The sequence below is a fragment of the Molothrus ater genome, chromosome 3 (genome assembly GCF_012460135.2).
Source record: "Molothrus ater isolate BHLD 08-10-18 breed brown headed cowbird chromosome 3, BPBGC_Mater_1.1, whole genome shotgun sequence".
Lineage (NCBI taxonomy): Eukaryota > Metazoa > Chordata > Aves > Passeriformes > Icteridae > Molothrus > Molothrus ater.
The window spans coordinates 53,504,665-53,520,740 of NC_050480.2; the positions used below are offsets into that span (position 1 = coordinate 53,504,665).

General features: G+C 44.5%; 1 protein-coding gene across 4 annotated transcripts in view; it reads right to left on the reverse strand.

Annotated features, from left to right (window-relative positions):
• ARID1B (AT-rich interaction domain 1B) overlaps positions 1-15,779 on the reverse strand; it is a 325,133-nt gene extending 309,354 nt beyond the window's left edge. For 2 of the 4 annotated variants that reach the window (XM_036379450.2, XM_036379449.2), the window contains exon 1: positions 13,744-15,779. In XM_036379450.2, the coding sequence (XP_036235343.1) occupies positions 13,744-15,510 (1,767 nt within the window). In that variant the 5' untranslated portion in view covers positions 15,511-15,779. The remainder of the gene's footprint in view (positions 1-13,743) is intronic. The other 2 variants (XM_036379453.2, XM_036379452.2) reach the window with 1 other exon arrangement.
• Positions 15,780-16,076: the final 297 nt, after the last annotated feature.

A 16,076-nucleotide genomic window follows, 5' to 3' on the forward strand; every position in this document is an offset into this window, starting at 1 on the left:
GGCAGGGCTGCCCCTTCCTAACTCCCCATGCCCAGCACAGCCCCTCAGCCCCCCAAAGCACTCACTGGGTTTGCTACTCTGCACAATGCCCCACAGAGAGGCCCCCTGGAGCAATCAGTGGGGGGAATGTGGAGTCACAGGAAGCACCAGTGCTGGGGGAGGAGGATCACCACAGCAGGGAAGCTCCTTCCCAGAGGTGCCCACTTCTCTGCATGCTGAAGTGCCAGCAGCGGGTAAAGAGTTTTCAGTGGACTGTGAAGCAGCATCTACACAACAAAACTGCTGCCCTATTTCCAAATCAAAAGCTTGCATCTATGTACAGAGGAAATTGCATACCTAAGCATGAAGGTCAACTGATCTGGAAATTCATCCTGGTATTTTCAAATTTGCCAGTATGCCAGTATGTCTGCAAATATGGTGGGAAAAAATAAACAATACTGACAGTTCTTACATGCAAAAATTTGACATACCAAAAGAAAAGCAGCAGCAAAAAAATCTCTGAATAGGCATTGTACAAATGACAACAAAACAGAAATGTATCGAGCTTAAGCAGAAATGGTTATGAAAACCATTAGTTCCAACAGGTTATAGCAAGACAAGAAGAGGAAGCTAAGTTAGTTCAGAACTCCAACACAAGTCTGGAATCATTTGCCTTTATGAAAACACTGTAAATAGTGGAAGGAATTAATTTCACTTGCCCTTTGACATCAACACCTGAGCTTATCAGCTTAGCCTTTCTTTAGAGCAAGGGGAAAACCATGAAACTATAGGAGCATGATTCATTAGACCAGAACTACACATCTACTTTAGGATGAGATGATTCACATGAAGATCTGACTATTTTTTTGCACCAAAGATACACAAAAAGATCAGGTACAAATGCCTACAGTACATATGGTTACATGAGTTCCACCCTTGATATCATATTTTTCGAAGATACTCACAGCTTATTTGGCCACCGCAATCAATGCATTCTGTATAATTATTACCCTTGGGGAAAAAAAAATATTCTCTGCCTCAGCTTCTGTCCTCTTAAGAGAGGGATAACAATGGCTTCCTGCTCCAGACAAATGTTAAAAAATTGCCTGTCATTATTTATAGACTAATTTTACACTCAAGAGGCAAAGTAGGAGGAGTTTAGGCTGACAGAACCACCACTTGTACCACCACCAAAGGGGCTGTCATGGCCTGATGCCTGCCCTCAGTCGAACTAGCCATATTCTCCCTTGCTTTACCTCTGTGCTGCAAATATTATGCTGCAAGTCAGATCTGCTCAATGATCTGGCTGAAAGCTAAACATTCACAGGTCTTACTTGGCAGGATTAGTTTTCAGACAAATCTTCGAGCGGAGCGGATGCGATTCACCTTATGACACAAGGGAAGCAGCAGGGAGCTGATAAAAAGGTGGGGACTGGTCTTAACAGCAGAAGTGAAGTCTTAGATCAGCTTCAGACAACCATCAGACTCTATAGTGGTGCAAGATCTTTTAGCAACACAAAACTGGATGAAAGAGTACTCAAGGAGTGTAACAAAAGGCTACTGAAAAACGCAGAAATAAACAAATTAGATTTTCAAGTTTTCTTCAGTTTCCCCCAAGAGAAATTCCGGCTTGGTGTCTACACAAAAAGCAGATGTCCATTTGGATCAACACCTATTTTCCTGTGCATTTATGTGTTAGAAACTTTCTCCTGGTAATTTGCTCTTTGTTTCAGCCTGTGATCCTCAAAAGCCAAGGACAAAAAGCTGTCTTTCTGTGGAATACCCTCGTGGACCTTCTGATCGATGTACATAGACTGAACTCAATTTAAAAATATATTTGCTGCTTATTCCCAAGTATTAATCTAAAAATGACAAACAAAACACGTTACTGAATGCTCAGTATCAAACATTTGGGGGAAAAAAATGGGAAAAAACCCACCCCGTCATGTTCACTGTCTCTTTGGATATATATATATATATATATATATATATATATATATGTAAACCCACTTCTGGAGAGGAAAATTGCATTTCTTTCTACTTCTACTAGGCTGAGATAATTTGCTCAAGTAAGACAGACAACCATATGCGAGACCAAGAATTTCAAGAATGTAAAAATGTCATCAGAAATCATAAATATTTGAACCTTCCATTATGATGCCATGACTAGCTGCAGCCTTTAAGAAAAAGCATCTACTTTCTTCTTCCATCTCATCACGGAAGACATCAGCCACAAGCAAATGAAGAATTTAAACTGAATGTTAAAAAGCAGGAGTAGAGAAAAGAAACACAGAGGGTAAATCAGACAATGTGGGATTCTTTTTCCAGGCAACAAGATTGTTGCAAATAAACATTGAGGTGTAATTAGAGGCAAAGCAACAGAATTTGGAAACTATCACACAGGAAGAAACTGGCCTCAGTTCTTTCTTGAATTACTAAGCTATTCTTCTACAACAATGGAACCTTAACTCACTTTTGAAATAGGCTTCATTCACCATCTTCGTAAGATAGATCCCCTCAAATGAAATATGACATTGCAGAATAACAAACAACCATTGCTGGCACCCCAATCTTCTGAGGAGAATTAAAAGGAAAGGAAATCTATGAAATGAAGTATCAAGTTCTATAAAATTGTATAGAACATACCTAGTACACCACATCACTACTTCATATAGACAATCATATGCCAAGTGTTTCCTCTCCTCAGTTCCAGTCTTTTCTACACTTTCCACATGTACAGCAACACCACACTTGAATTTTCATGTAGACATCTTTTCAAATATATTTTGGGGCCAACAGATTTTTTTTTAACCACACCTGTCAGCCAGGTAAAAATTATGCACATCAACATTTACATTTCAGCTTGGTTTTGTCTCCTTTGTTTGTTTCCTTCCTTCAAGTCTGCTATTGCTTAGAAGATCAGCAATAGAGGAACCTGAAACAAAAATACCAGCACCATCACACATAGATAACTACTTGCACAGTTTTTACTGTTATACTGCCAAGTCTTGTCAGGATTTGGGGGCTTGCTTGGTTGGTTTTTTAGTGGCTTTTTTTTTTCCCTTTTTCTTAAATGCAACTTGACCCCTAGTCACTAGGAGAGCCTGCACAGGAAGCTGGATAGTGAAGACACTTTCCCTGCTGCCACTCTTTGCCCAACAACTTTTGTCAACTTGGAGGACAGAGGAGCAAATACTAGTCAGAGAGATGGATGGGTACCTGGATCACTCAAAAGCTATTTTCTCAGTGACTATACAGTCACACCAATCACTCTTTATACAACTGTTAAAATTGCAGAAGACAGTAAGGATGACTTTCCCATCACTCTCATGACTTGGAAAGTGAGAAAGACATCTTAAGAAAGAAAAAGAAGTATCACAAGACAAAGGAGCAAAAAATTTGGATAAAACAAAGTACTATGACTTTGGGAAGAAAATAAATGAAACAGATTAAAATAACCCACAAATAAATCTTTCACTCACTGAAGGGGGAAATACAGAGGAAGAGTGTTGAGCAACCACACCACACAACAGAGCCGACACGTAAAAACATTAGGATCTGCAGAAAAAGTAGAAGACTGCATCCACCATTCTGTCAACCACATTCCAACAAAGTAACAGCTCACTCAGGCCCTCCTCAACCTTGCTCTTAATGAGAATGTGTATTGTTACTGTTGCTATTATTATTGAAATAAGCTGAAGAACTAAAAGGAGGAATGTGCGGCTATGCCAAGTCTTCCCCGGACAGAGAATCCCTCTCCATGCTTGTTCAAACAGCTGCATTCAGCAAGTTTCCTGTGAACAACCAAATCCCTAAATGTCCCAATATATGAAACAACCAGTCCATGTACCTAAATCTAAAACTTTTCAAGGGTCTCAATTAATCCAGAAAATGTTCTGATTGCCATCAGCAATCACATATAAAACCCTCAACAGCTTAGACTGAAGTAGCCTTTAGACTTTTAGCTAAATCTTGGAAAAATCTTCGAATATTGGCCTCTACTCCAACACCTTGATCACTTCAAGAAATGTGAAACACTTTGTTTCATACGCTGCTGCCCCATCAGTCCCTCCTCTTTAAAGGAAAAGTTCAATTAAATTGGGAACTTTTCTTCTGAATGATTTTAAATGTTTTTTTTTAGTTGTGGTTGGATCTCAGTTAGTGTAATTGCTATTTATATCAAAACATTAAAAGGTCTGGTTATGGGGTTTATTAGAAAAGTAAAATGTGTTTTTAATACTTAAAAAAACCCACAACAAAATACTCCATAGCACTATTTCCATTTGTATTTGCATACCACATGTTCAACAACAAAAAGAGCATTCTGCAGAAAGTTAAAAATCTCAGAAATGTTGCTGAATTAGTAGCTCCTACAGTTTGTTAGTAGGAAAACCGGCTCTGTGCCAGGCTGGAAGTGGGGGGGCTATCACAAGGGATGTGTGTTAGCTTCGGGATTTAAAAGAAAAAACACATGTATTGTAAATCAAAACGTAACATACAAGACAAACAAACGCAGTATCTCTTTGCGAGCAAAATTTTTAAATGTAAAAAGGTGTCAGTTAAGATGCTAGAAACACTCCACACGGTGCTGCTCCTCAGATGCGAAGGCAGAGCAAGGCTTCTCCCTTCTCCCCAAGGCAGCCGGGCCGCCAGGGGCCATGGCTGGACACGAACGCGGTGCCCACACTCGCCGGTCCCACCGGTGCGGGCCGGGGCATCCCGCGGCCGGGAGCAGCGCCTGGCCCGCCGCCCGAGCGGCGAGGCTGTTGAAAAGCAATAGATAGCTTCTGGCAGCGGCAAAGGGGAAAATATTTTGATCATGTGACGCCACACAAGCGAAGTAGTTCGCTTCGTGTGTGCAACTTGCACAAACGCTGCCACCGGCCCGGCACCCCGCCGCCCCCCCGCCTTTCCCGTGCCCGCATCCCGCCTGGGAAATGCCTCCATCAGGCACCGCTGCGGCAAAACAGCCAGCGGCACCCACACACCCGGCACGGCCCACGGCCACCGCGGGCCCGGCACCGAGAGGGCACCTCCCGCACACAACTCGACCTTTCTGCCTACAGGAAGGGACAACTTTCAGATATAAGTAAAACTGACACGTAAAATCATTTTGCTACTGCTGGCTAAAACAGCCTCAAATGTACCTACCTCTATTTTTCCAAATATATTCCTTTAAATAGCTTCTATGGCCAACCATAAACTTAAAACAGCAACAGCTCTGAAGAACATGCTTATTAATTTTCTTTGCTTGGGAATTTCAATCAAATAAGAAACATCAATTAAAAAAAAATTCACAAAAGCGCAATTATTTTCCATAAATCATGCCTGAAAATAAGACATCAATACTAACGTTTCATATAAACAGAAAATCCAAGATATTCACAACATAAATTGCTACACAACAAAAAAAAAAAATACAGAACTCCATACATTCCATCCAAATCAAAGGCTGCAAACAAACCAGCATATTCCTTTGATGCTGTCAAAACAAACCTCCTTATCTTTATTTTTAACTTTAAAAGAATAAAATTTAAGAACTACAAATCCTGTCCTTGTGCTTTCAAAAGAAATTTTCAGAGCTGATGTTTCAGTATCTTGCTTACAAACAAGTAAGTCTGACAAGCTAACCAAATAACACGATCAATGCTGGGAACACCAAGTCTCTGATCCCATCCAAACAGAGGAAGGCACATTGCAGACTGGATACCTTCCCATGTTACAAATATTTAGGCTGCCTATTTATTCTGCCTTACTCAGTAATTAAAATTAAAACTGCACATCAAACTCAAATGATTAAACAAGGCAAATATTATCCTTATTTTAACATGGGGAAACTGAGGTATCAGTCAGTGAAACCAGCTACCTTTAAGTCATGCAGACTGCTGAGAGATATCAAGAATTCCTGCACCAATTCTCTACTAATATCATTTTCCTGAAGTCACATAATTTACTTTCCATGGCTGAATTCACTGCCTGTGTAAAGAAGGCACTATTCCACTTCAATCAATCTGTGAATTAAGCCATGTCCACACAGGGAGCAGCACACATGACTACAATTATATTTTAAAAGAGAATCCCTCCTTTTGGGATTTTCCGAACCGATTTCCTTTCTTTACTCGAACAAAGAAAGAACAACCATGCTCCAACCTGAGGTCCTTCTGTGAAAGACAGCTGTACCAGGGACTGCTACAGCCAGGCCAGCCCTCTCTTTGCCACACAACACAGACCTCTTTGCCCTTTTAAAAGGTGACCAAAACCTGTTGTGGAACTATCCACCCTCTGAGAAACTCAGCAAAATACCTCAATAGCCATACCCGCAAACCCTTCAAGAGAGGCTTCTTATAAAGGCTGTTATTTTGGCGGTGAAGATACGCTACCACCCCAATGGTAAACTAAATGCAAAGGGGTTTGCCACAACAGCTATTAGTCAAGGATGCAATTAATTCCCTGAATCTAACTATGTAGCTGCAACAACAGAACTTCACAGTGAACCTAGGCACGTGGTCTTTAAAGGGCAAGTAAATTGATTCAGTAACTTGGCAGAATTACATCCAAGAGAAAGCCCTGCTACACAAAATTTCTTTTTTGAGTAAGTAGATACCTAAAACAAATACCAAACAAAACAAAAAACAAAAGAGACATTAAAAACCCAAACCACTCCCCAAAACCACATGAGTATAAAAAATTGAAGTAGAAGCTTGCAAGACTCTAATAGTAACACAACTAACACTACCCCTTAAAAAAAAAGGGAATTTATACATGAAGGGTTTTCCCCACTTTCATATTCATTCTTTTTTTAGCAACAAACTAAAATTCCATATATATCTACTTCCTTAATTTATAAAAAAAGTTTAAAAAATTAGAAGAATATTCTTTCCCCACTCTCCAATGGTCAGAAAGAGACTGATGTGGGTGGCAGGGGAGATCAGTGGCACAGCTTTACAGATGGAAGTGTCAGAGGGCCTATCACTCAGATGGATGTCTTCATAAACAATTACTACATCACAAACCTGAATTCAGTATCTTTTCAAATCTGAGAAGCCTACAACATAGGGCGAGGACAGAGCACAGCAGTGAATTCTTAAAGGCAGGACATCATTTGGCAATTGTGCATGTTTAGGTGCAAAAGATTAATTAACAGCTCTTAAAATTGGAGAAAAACTAATAAATAGATTACATACTTCTACACATGCTTAGTCCTTCTGATGTAGTTACTAACCCACAATGACTCAAATGCAAAAAGTAATAGGAACGTAGATTGCACACTGATAGGTCTGTACTGAAAGCAATTCCTTATACATGCTGCAGAATCATCAAACTCTGTTTTATATCCACAAATTGGCCACTACACATTCAGAAATTCAGCCACTCCATAAACTTGTTAAATTTATAAGGAAACTAACATTTCCACTATACATGGAATATAAATGCACAATGTATCAACACCCTTTCAAATCATGCCTGCCAAAAACTTTTACACAGATTTCACATTGGTTTTAATAAACATAGGTAAAACATTTTAATAAAAGCTTCAGGACAATGATCTCAAGTTTCCCAATTTTTCCAAAACAACTGCAGGCACCTTCAGATAACATAAGCATACTACATTGCGAATACAAAGTTTGATAAAAGGTACTTTGTATTTGCAATAAGAACAATTCCTATGTGAAAAGCAATCTCTAAGTAAGACACAACAACTGTGATTCCTGCATCAAATCCGTTCACTTCAAAACTGAAGATAATGTATCTGCCAGATAAAACAACCGGACTTGGTGGTAAGGAAGTCTGTGCGTGCACCCCCGCAGTCACCACGCCCCAACACACACCAGTGCTCTGTGCAGAATACTCATCAAAAGACAAGTTCCATGACACTCGTTAAGGTCCTGGGCACTTGTTCAACTCAAGTTTCCTCAGTTTAATTTCTATGAGAAATCAAGCATCTTTATATAGATGATATTGGGTATGTAATAATAAAACACTGCAAGGAATACTGAAATTTTGAATTATGGTGCCTTTAGTTTAAGGTGACTGTCCTGATAGAGCAGACAAATCCCTTGTTTCACTCAGTTATTTGTCTTCTTACTCACTGAATAGATTCCAGTAAAGCTTACGGTCTCCCACAACAGAATGTGTACACAATAAGACTGGATTTATTCAAAAGCTCGAGTTTATGGCACCAAGACCCTGGTTATTTCCAAAACACCCGCCCTCAGGTGTGCCTGTCTGAAGCAAAGTGGATGTAATGTGCCTTAGTTTCCCCACCCTGTACAACAGGAAGAATAATTTTTTACTGCAGTCCAAGGCACTCTAGAAAAACAGTGTAAAGATCAAATGTACTTGGAATATTGTTACTGAGAAGATAAAGGTAGTCAAAATCAATTCCATACAAATTAGCCACTGTCCCCACTGTTTACAGCCTCACATAGGTTTTTTAAGATACATTCATCCCTGAGGATTCCTTAACTGCAGTGGAACACCACCATGGATGTGTTTGGCTTTTTTGGAGCTGACGTATTCCTGGTGGATCACTGGATGGCACACTCTCAGAACTGGAAGTACAACAACAGAAACTGTCTGGCCTGGTACCATTGGGGAACAGAAAAAGTAAAAGGGTAATACTATGATCTAAATGGCAAAACATACATGTAATGTACAGAAATCCTTCAGGTCTACTAAAAAATATTTTTAAATTTATTAACAGGTAAGACTTCCTTAAAATAAATATTACTCTAGGATGATTAGCTCCACAAGATTTTTGTGCATCACATTTATTTGCTTCTATAAGCACCAAGCAATACAAAAACAACACCGCTAAGCAGCACTTTTACTAGTTTTCAAAACAAATTTGAAAACCACTAAGGTATACTTTTAATTTAAGTTTAATTAAAGTCCTCATTCAATCGTACCAAAACATATATTTAACACTATGTAAATAGCCCCAAAATTGAAAGAAAAAAGTTTTTTCCCAAGTACCTTAATAATCACAATTCTAAAATATATTCTAGTAAGTTAGCCTACCACAAACACATGCTACTGAAATTCTGCAGCCTTGAGCATGCATGCACAGTGAGTGTGGCAACACCGCTTTACATATCCACAGAGAATCTTCAAAGCCTCCTGATAAACGGCACATTTTGAAGAAGTACTAAAAGATGTAACTGGTATAGGGCACAGGTACAATCTCAGGGACCAAAGAATAAATAAACTATGCCATTCTCACATTAACAATTAGAATGTCAAAATACCTATAACAAAACAATTGAGGAATAAAAGTAACAAAAATCTATCAGTAGCTAATCAAACTTGTTTTCATTGCACGAATTTAATCTAGTTTTAACTAAGATAATATTTCAGAATGAACAAGCATCACCTAACAGATCATGCTTAGTAATTTCAAAAACATTATTTTACGTATGTAACTAGAAAATTTAGCAATGGATTAAATGCCTTAGTTTTTGTGCCTCGAAATTCAGATCAGAATGCCAAAATAACAGTAATCGACTGCTTAGTAGAAGAATCCTTACATTATGGAAGCAGTAACAGAGTAGGCAGGTTTGCATCTCTCTTTCTTCATTGTATCTCGTACACAGGGTTCTGCTGTTCCATGTGTAGGCATAAGTGCTACTACAGAAACCAATAACTGAACACCAAACCACAAAGTGTCAAATATATGGTCGTAATATATATATAGATGCTACTAACTGTGAATATTGCTATTTGCTACTTCTAAATAGAAGCTATGTGAATACTAAACTGTTTATTTGAAACTGCATAGGGAAAAATATATTTTATTCTCCCATTGAGACATCAAGAATCTATTCACCACACTAACAGCTGTTTAATGGCCTTCAGGCACAGGACATGATTCTGCAGCCTTGGCTTAGCCAGAACTGTCAATACAGGCAATCTATTTGGCATAAAAAGAGCTGCAGAATCAGGCATATTCAGAGTTTCTCTGCAACAAAACAAACAATACATACACAAACTCAGAGCAGCTTGACATATTTTTTTCTAACACTTCCTCTGTATCTCATACAGGTACTCCTGAAAAGACCCAGGTTCTCTCTTTCTGTGTAGGTGTATGTAAAAGATACACACGTGCACAAAGGAGAAAGACATGTATAAAGTGCACACTGAGAGGCTAGCTAATGTGTTAAACTGCTGCAGTGCAAATCAGAAGCGAAGAATAAAAGGAGACTTAGGACTCTAAATATCTGTATGCTGTCAAGGATTAATTAATCAATAATCAAAAGACCTGAATGACAAGGTACTGTACCAGCATCATACAAGTCCCCCACCATGAAATCAATGTATCTGTGTGCGCAACATGCATCTGCTTCGAAAATGTGTGTTTCTTCCGAAGCAGGAAGCCTCTACTGCACATCTCTCTGTTGGGTAAGGTGATTAAATTAAATGGAAGCAAAATTTTCTTAAATAATTCAATAGGCTGGACAAATACAGAACTTAGTTCATAGTAGGATGCCACAGTTTTTCGTATTACAAAAATTACCCATGCCGAGGCAAGACTTTCCTGAACAAGCATCTCAGATGCTGTAACCTACTGTCGGTCCTTTTTCTCTGTTCACAGGACAATAGTTCCTTATAGGCTTAGGGGCCAATCAACATCTGCTTTACAAAGACACATGACAAGTGAGCATATTCTAATGTGTGTATACACATATCGAGAGCACACACACAGATAATTATTAGAAAAATGAAGAGAAGCCTTCTGTTCAGATGCTGGACTAAATATTCCGGTTTTCTTTTTCAAAGAGCAATCAATTTCTCTACTTACAGAGAGATTGACATGTGGGAATTAAAAATAAATAACAGTGTACAAAACCAATTGTGTTCTGCAAGCTAATGGTAACTACATTTTGACACAACCCATTTTATACATCAAAAAATATTAATTTAAAACTAAAAAAAATTTTTATCTCAATCTCTTACTGGTTAAAGGGAAAAATCATAATATAAAAAACAATTATGTCTTGTCTTTATGACAATTATTTTGAGGAAAAAATAATTTTAAAAAATAGTCAAAGAAATTGTGCTCTTGCCAGACTATTATTCTTTCTAAGCTGCATGCCAATCCTTATGGTGAAAAAAAGAAATCTGTAAGATAGGATGATAGGATGCAAACCCATAAATATAAGGAAGTATTTCTAAGGGTCATACTGAGGACATAAATGAATTTATTCTCACTCCTCCAATGAAAATAAAATACTTTAAACAATCTCTGCCACGAAGAAAGAGCACCCTGAACTAGCATGTACGATGTGTGACAACGGTTTTCCTAGCTTTTAAAGCCACAAATTCTGTTTAAAAGGAGATGATGCAAATATTTTTAGAGTAATTATGAAAGGTTATGCATACGAGGCCTCATTACATTATGGCTTCCAGTGACCCTTTTACCATTGCAAATTTTAAAAATGGTAAAAATTAACACATACACACACAGACACAAATCTTATTTCCTTGGAAGAAAAAGAAAGGAAAATGGAATAAAAACTAAAAATGTGACAGGAATGGTCTGTCAGAAGTAGACAAACACACACATAGCCCATCTAAGGGCTTACTATTTTTTTTCAGGATTAATACACCGTTTGCAATATTAAGCAGTGATTTTTCCAGATTCTATTCATTACTTTATTGAAAGATCCAGCCGTTGGAGGACCCCAAAAGCATACACCTGCATTTGTTCCTGTCAGACCTTGCTGTTAAAAGCTGTTAAAAGATTTAACAGTTCTTAATAGAAAGATCTTGTTGAAGGGAGAAGAAACCCATAAAAATCTAATGCACTACTCCATTTAACACAATTCACTTTCCTACTGAGAATTCGAGCCTAATCTCACACTTGTGTAGAAAAATAATGAGATCAACAACTCCCGATGCTTCTTGAAGTATTCTAACCACAATTCAAACCCAAAAGCAGGTTTTCTCCCGAATATCTGGATTTGCTGCGGAGCTGAAACAAACACAACCTCTGGCAGAGCGGTTCCTTCTTCCCTTCTTTGTACAATACACGGCATTTTCTCACCTACAGCAGCTCACATGCAAACACGATCTTTATAAGAGGCATGCACAGGATAGGCATCGAGCTAACAGAAACGCAACGAAACTAGTATTTGGTTTCTTTTTTTAATAAAAATCCGATCCCTTGAATAACATCCGTAGTCTGCAACATTACAAAATCTTTAGGTTTGTCAGGGTTTTTTGTTTTGTTTTGTTTTGTTTTCTTGAAGAAGGCGCGAGCGCAACCCGAAAACCCGAACCCTCGTCCAAAAGCACAGTTATTACGAGGCACTTTCCCTACCGCCCCTAATTAGCGCGGAATTAAAAATCTAAAAGAAGCAAGTAAATATAGATAAGTAGATAAACAAATCAATGGGAGCCCAGGAGAGGCCGGCGGCGCGGGCAGGCTGGGGGCCGGGGGGCGGTGCCCGCGCGGCGCTGGCGGCGGTGCCCCGGTGCCCCCCGGTGCCGGCGGTGCTGGCGGCGGGGGCTCTGTGCCTGCGCCGCTCCAGCGCCTCTATTTACATCAGCGGCGCGAGGTGCCCAATGGCGCGCGCGGAGCCAATCAGATGGCAGATTAGATGTCAACTCGGAGGCAGCTGTCGGGAGACGGTTGCAGCCAGTTTACCTCCACAATTCAAATTCCCAACCTGGCGGGCGGAGGAGATCCGGACGCTCCTCCAAGGGTCGCGCCCGGCAGCCGGCATTCCTGCCGCGCCGCGCCGCCCCGGAAAGGCGCTGCGCCGCACCCGCCGCCCCGCGATCATCGCGCCTGCCTATCGATCGGATCCATCCATCGATCGATCGCCGGAGTTACCGGGGCTGGGGCACAGGAGTGCGGGAGGGAGCGGGGACGGCGGCCTGCCCCGGTGCCCGCGCCCCTTCGCTGACGCCAAGGACTTTTCCCTCTTTTTTTTTTTTTTTCTTTCTCCTTTTTTCTTTTTTTTTTTTTTTTTTTTTATTTCTGCGTGTGTTTGGAAGTGAAAGGCAATTACGCGCCCGCGCACCCGTGCACGCTCCTGCAGGCGGGCGAGTCCCCCGCAGGTCACCGGGCCGGGACGACCCGCGCGGACCGGGCGCACAGGCGCGCACACACACGCGCGCGCGCGCGCTCTTCCCACAGGGAAAGGAACGCGGCCGCGTTACGTGGATTTCACTGCGGTAACTCCAATCAGTGACAAACTAATTTGCTGAGAGCGCGCAACGGCGCAACTCGTTCTGCTCGGGGATTAAAAAAAAAAAAAAAAAAAAAAGGCAAAAAAAAAAAAAAAAAAAAAGCAACGGGTTAAAGAGAGAAGAAAAAAAAAGGCCCCGTGAAGGATAATGGACGTTATCCCCCGGGAGCCCCCCGGGTCCGGCACTCCGGTTACAAAATCCAACCCCCGCCCCCGTCCGTCCCGAGCTGTTTGTCCTCCGGGCCCTGCGTATCTCCGACGCTTTTTAAAGTGGTGGGGGAAAATATTAATTGGGTCTGAGAACAACCTAATTTCGGCAGCGAAAGCCACACTCCGGTGCCTCCAGCCCCAACAGGGCCGTGCATTGTGCACGGCTCACCCTCGCTACGGAGGTAGCGAGGGGCAAAACTGGCCCAGAAGAGAATGGGGGGTGGGGGGGAAGAGAAAAAAAAATAAAAGACAAAAAAGGGGCGGGGGGGGGGAAGAAAAAAAGTGAATTACAAAGAAACTAAGAGCCCGACACGAGCGACACGGAGGCACGAGCCGTCATTAAGCGAGCGCGGGGAGTTACCTGGGTCCTGCTGATGGCCTGCCCGGTGTTCCCGGGGCTCATCGCCGGGTGGTTCCTTTGTTGAGCCGCTGCCCAGGCCGGGTTCGCCGCTCCGTACTGGGCGCCCATGTCCTTGCCCATGCCCATGCCCGCCGCTGCCTGCTGGCTTCCCGGGGCGGCCGCCGCTGCCTGGGGCTGGGGCTGCGGCGGGGCGCTGGGGCTGCTGTAGTCGGGGTAGCTGCTGCCGTAGCTCCGCATCATGGGGCTGGGGGACGTGAGCAGCTGGTTCAAGGTAGGGGTGGCCCCGGACGGGTGCTGGTTCTGCCCGGAGAACCGCGCAAATCCGCCGGCCGCCGTGCCGGCACCAGCCTTGCCGAGGCCGGCTCCGCCGCCGGGGCCCATCATCATGCCGCCGCCGGGCTGCCTCGGGGAGCTCAGCACCCCGTAGCCCGCCGCGGAGCCCCCGTAGCCGCCGCCGCCTGCCCCGGCGGCCGCCGCCGCCGCCGCCACGGCTCCCGCGCCGCCGCCGCCGCCCGCGCCGCCGCCGCCGCTGGGGCCGCGGCCGTAGCCCGGGTAGTGGTTGTACTGGCTGTTGGGGTACCCTTCGTGGGAGTTCTGCAGGGGGTCCATGCTGTTGGGGGCCGCCGTGGGGTGCATTATCCCCATCCCGGGGCTTTGTTGTCCGCCATGTTGATCAAAGCAAGGCCCGGCGCGGCTCGCCGTAGCGCTGCTGGCAGGGGCAGGGGCAGGGTTGCCATAATAGCTATTGAACTCCGAGACACCCACCGCGGAGGGGCCGCCGCCGCCTCCCCCGCTCCCGCCGCCGCCGCCGAGGCCGCCGCCGCCGCTCCCAGCGCTCGGGGGCGGCTGCTGGGGCTGCTGCTGTCCGCCCAGGGGTCCCAAGCCGGGGTGGTCGTAGCGGCCGCCGATGGGCTCGCCCATCTTGCCGGGCATCTCCTCCTCGTCGGCGCCTTTATTCAGCATTTGCTGCGGCTGCTGGGGGGGCTCGGCCTGAGCGCCCAAAACACTGTCTTTTCCTCCATGTTGCTGCTGCTCCATGTCTGCACTGGGCTGAGCAGCGCCGCCACCGCCACCGCCGTTGTTGTTGCTGCCGCTGCCGCCGCCGCCGCCGCCGCCGAGGCTGCTGTTGTTATTCTGCACGGGATGGTGCTGAGGCGGCGGCTGCTGCGGCGGCGGCGGCGGGAATTGATTTAGCTGCTGCTGTAGTGCATGGTGGTGGTGGTGCGGGTGGTGGGCATGGTGGTGGTGGGCATGGTGATGCGGGTGGTGGGCATGGTGGTGGTGGGGCGGCGCGGCGGGGTGATCGCCTCCGACGCTCTTCAGCTTGTGGTTGGGGAGCAGCCCCGTCTCCATAGCCGAGCCCGGGTTGGAGGAGGAGGAGGAGGAGGAGGAAGAAGACGAAGAAGATGAAGATAACTCCGAGGAGCTTCCACCTTCCTTCAGAGCCGGCTCCGAGGAGGAGCCGCCGCCGCCGCCGCCGCTGGCGTTGTTGTTGTTGTTGTTACCGGCGGCAGCGGCGGGAGCCGCGTTATTGGCCATGTTCGGCGGCTCGCTGCGGTGGTGGTGGTGGAGATGGTGATCTAAATTATTCACGCTGTTGCCTCCGGCCGGACTCCCCTCGCCGACCCCCAGTGCGGGGCCCGGCCCGGGAGCCCCGGCCCCCCCCGGGCCTCGCTCTGGGCCCAGGCCGCCCGGCAGGCTCGGGGCTTTGCCCTTGCTGTTGTTCGCACTCGCCGGAGCCGCTGCGACTTGCGCGGCCATGATCATCGCAACATTGCGAGTCCGGAGAAATTGGTGCTGATAATAGTAACTACAAAAAAATAAAATTTAAAAAAAACCCCAAAATTGAAAAACTAAACAAAACAAAACAAAAAAAAAAAATCGACTCCCACCCTGAAAAATGGGGGGTGAGCAGAGGGATGGGGGGAAGGAGAGGAGAGGGGCAGAAGGAGAAGCGACCGGGGCAGGGACTTGACTGATCCCAGAGTATCCCCTGCGGACCGCTCCGCACGCACCGAGTTACAGCGATTTCCCTCCCCGAGTCCGTGGTTGAGGTTAGAAATGGTAAGAACGCCTTACGGTCCGTGCCCGTTCCCGCTGTGTGATTTCACGTTGAAAGTTTTTTTGTTCAGGTTTAAATGAAACTTTTTTTTTCTCCTCCTTTCCTCCCTAACCCGGATATGGGTAAACACACGTCTGCCGGAGCCGCGCTGGCCCAGCATGGCATGAGCGAGCGAGCGAGCCAGCGCCGGCAGCCATCGCCCCCTCCGCCCCGATCGCTCCCGCGCACCCGCAAAACGCGGACTGGACTCCACGCTGGACTTGCTCGGGCT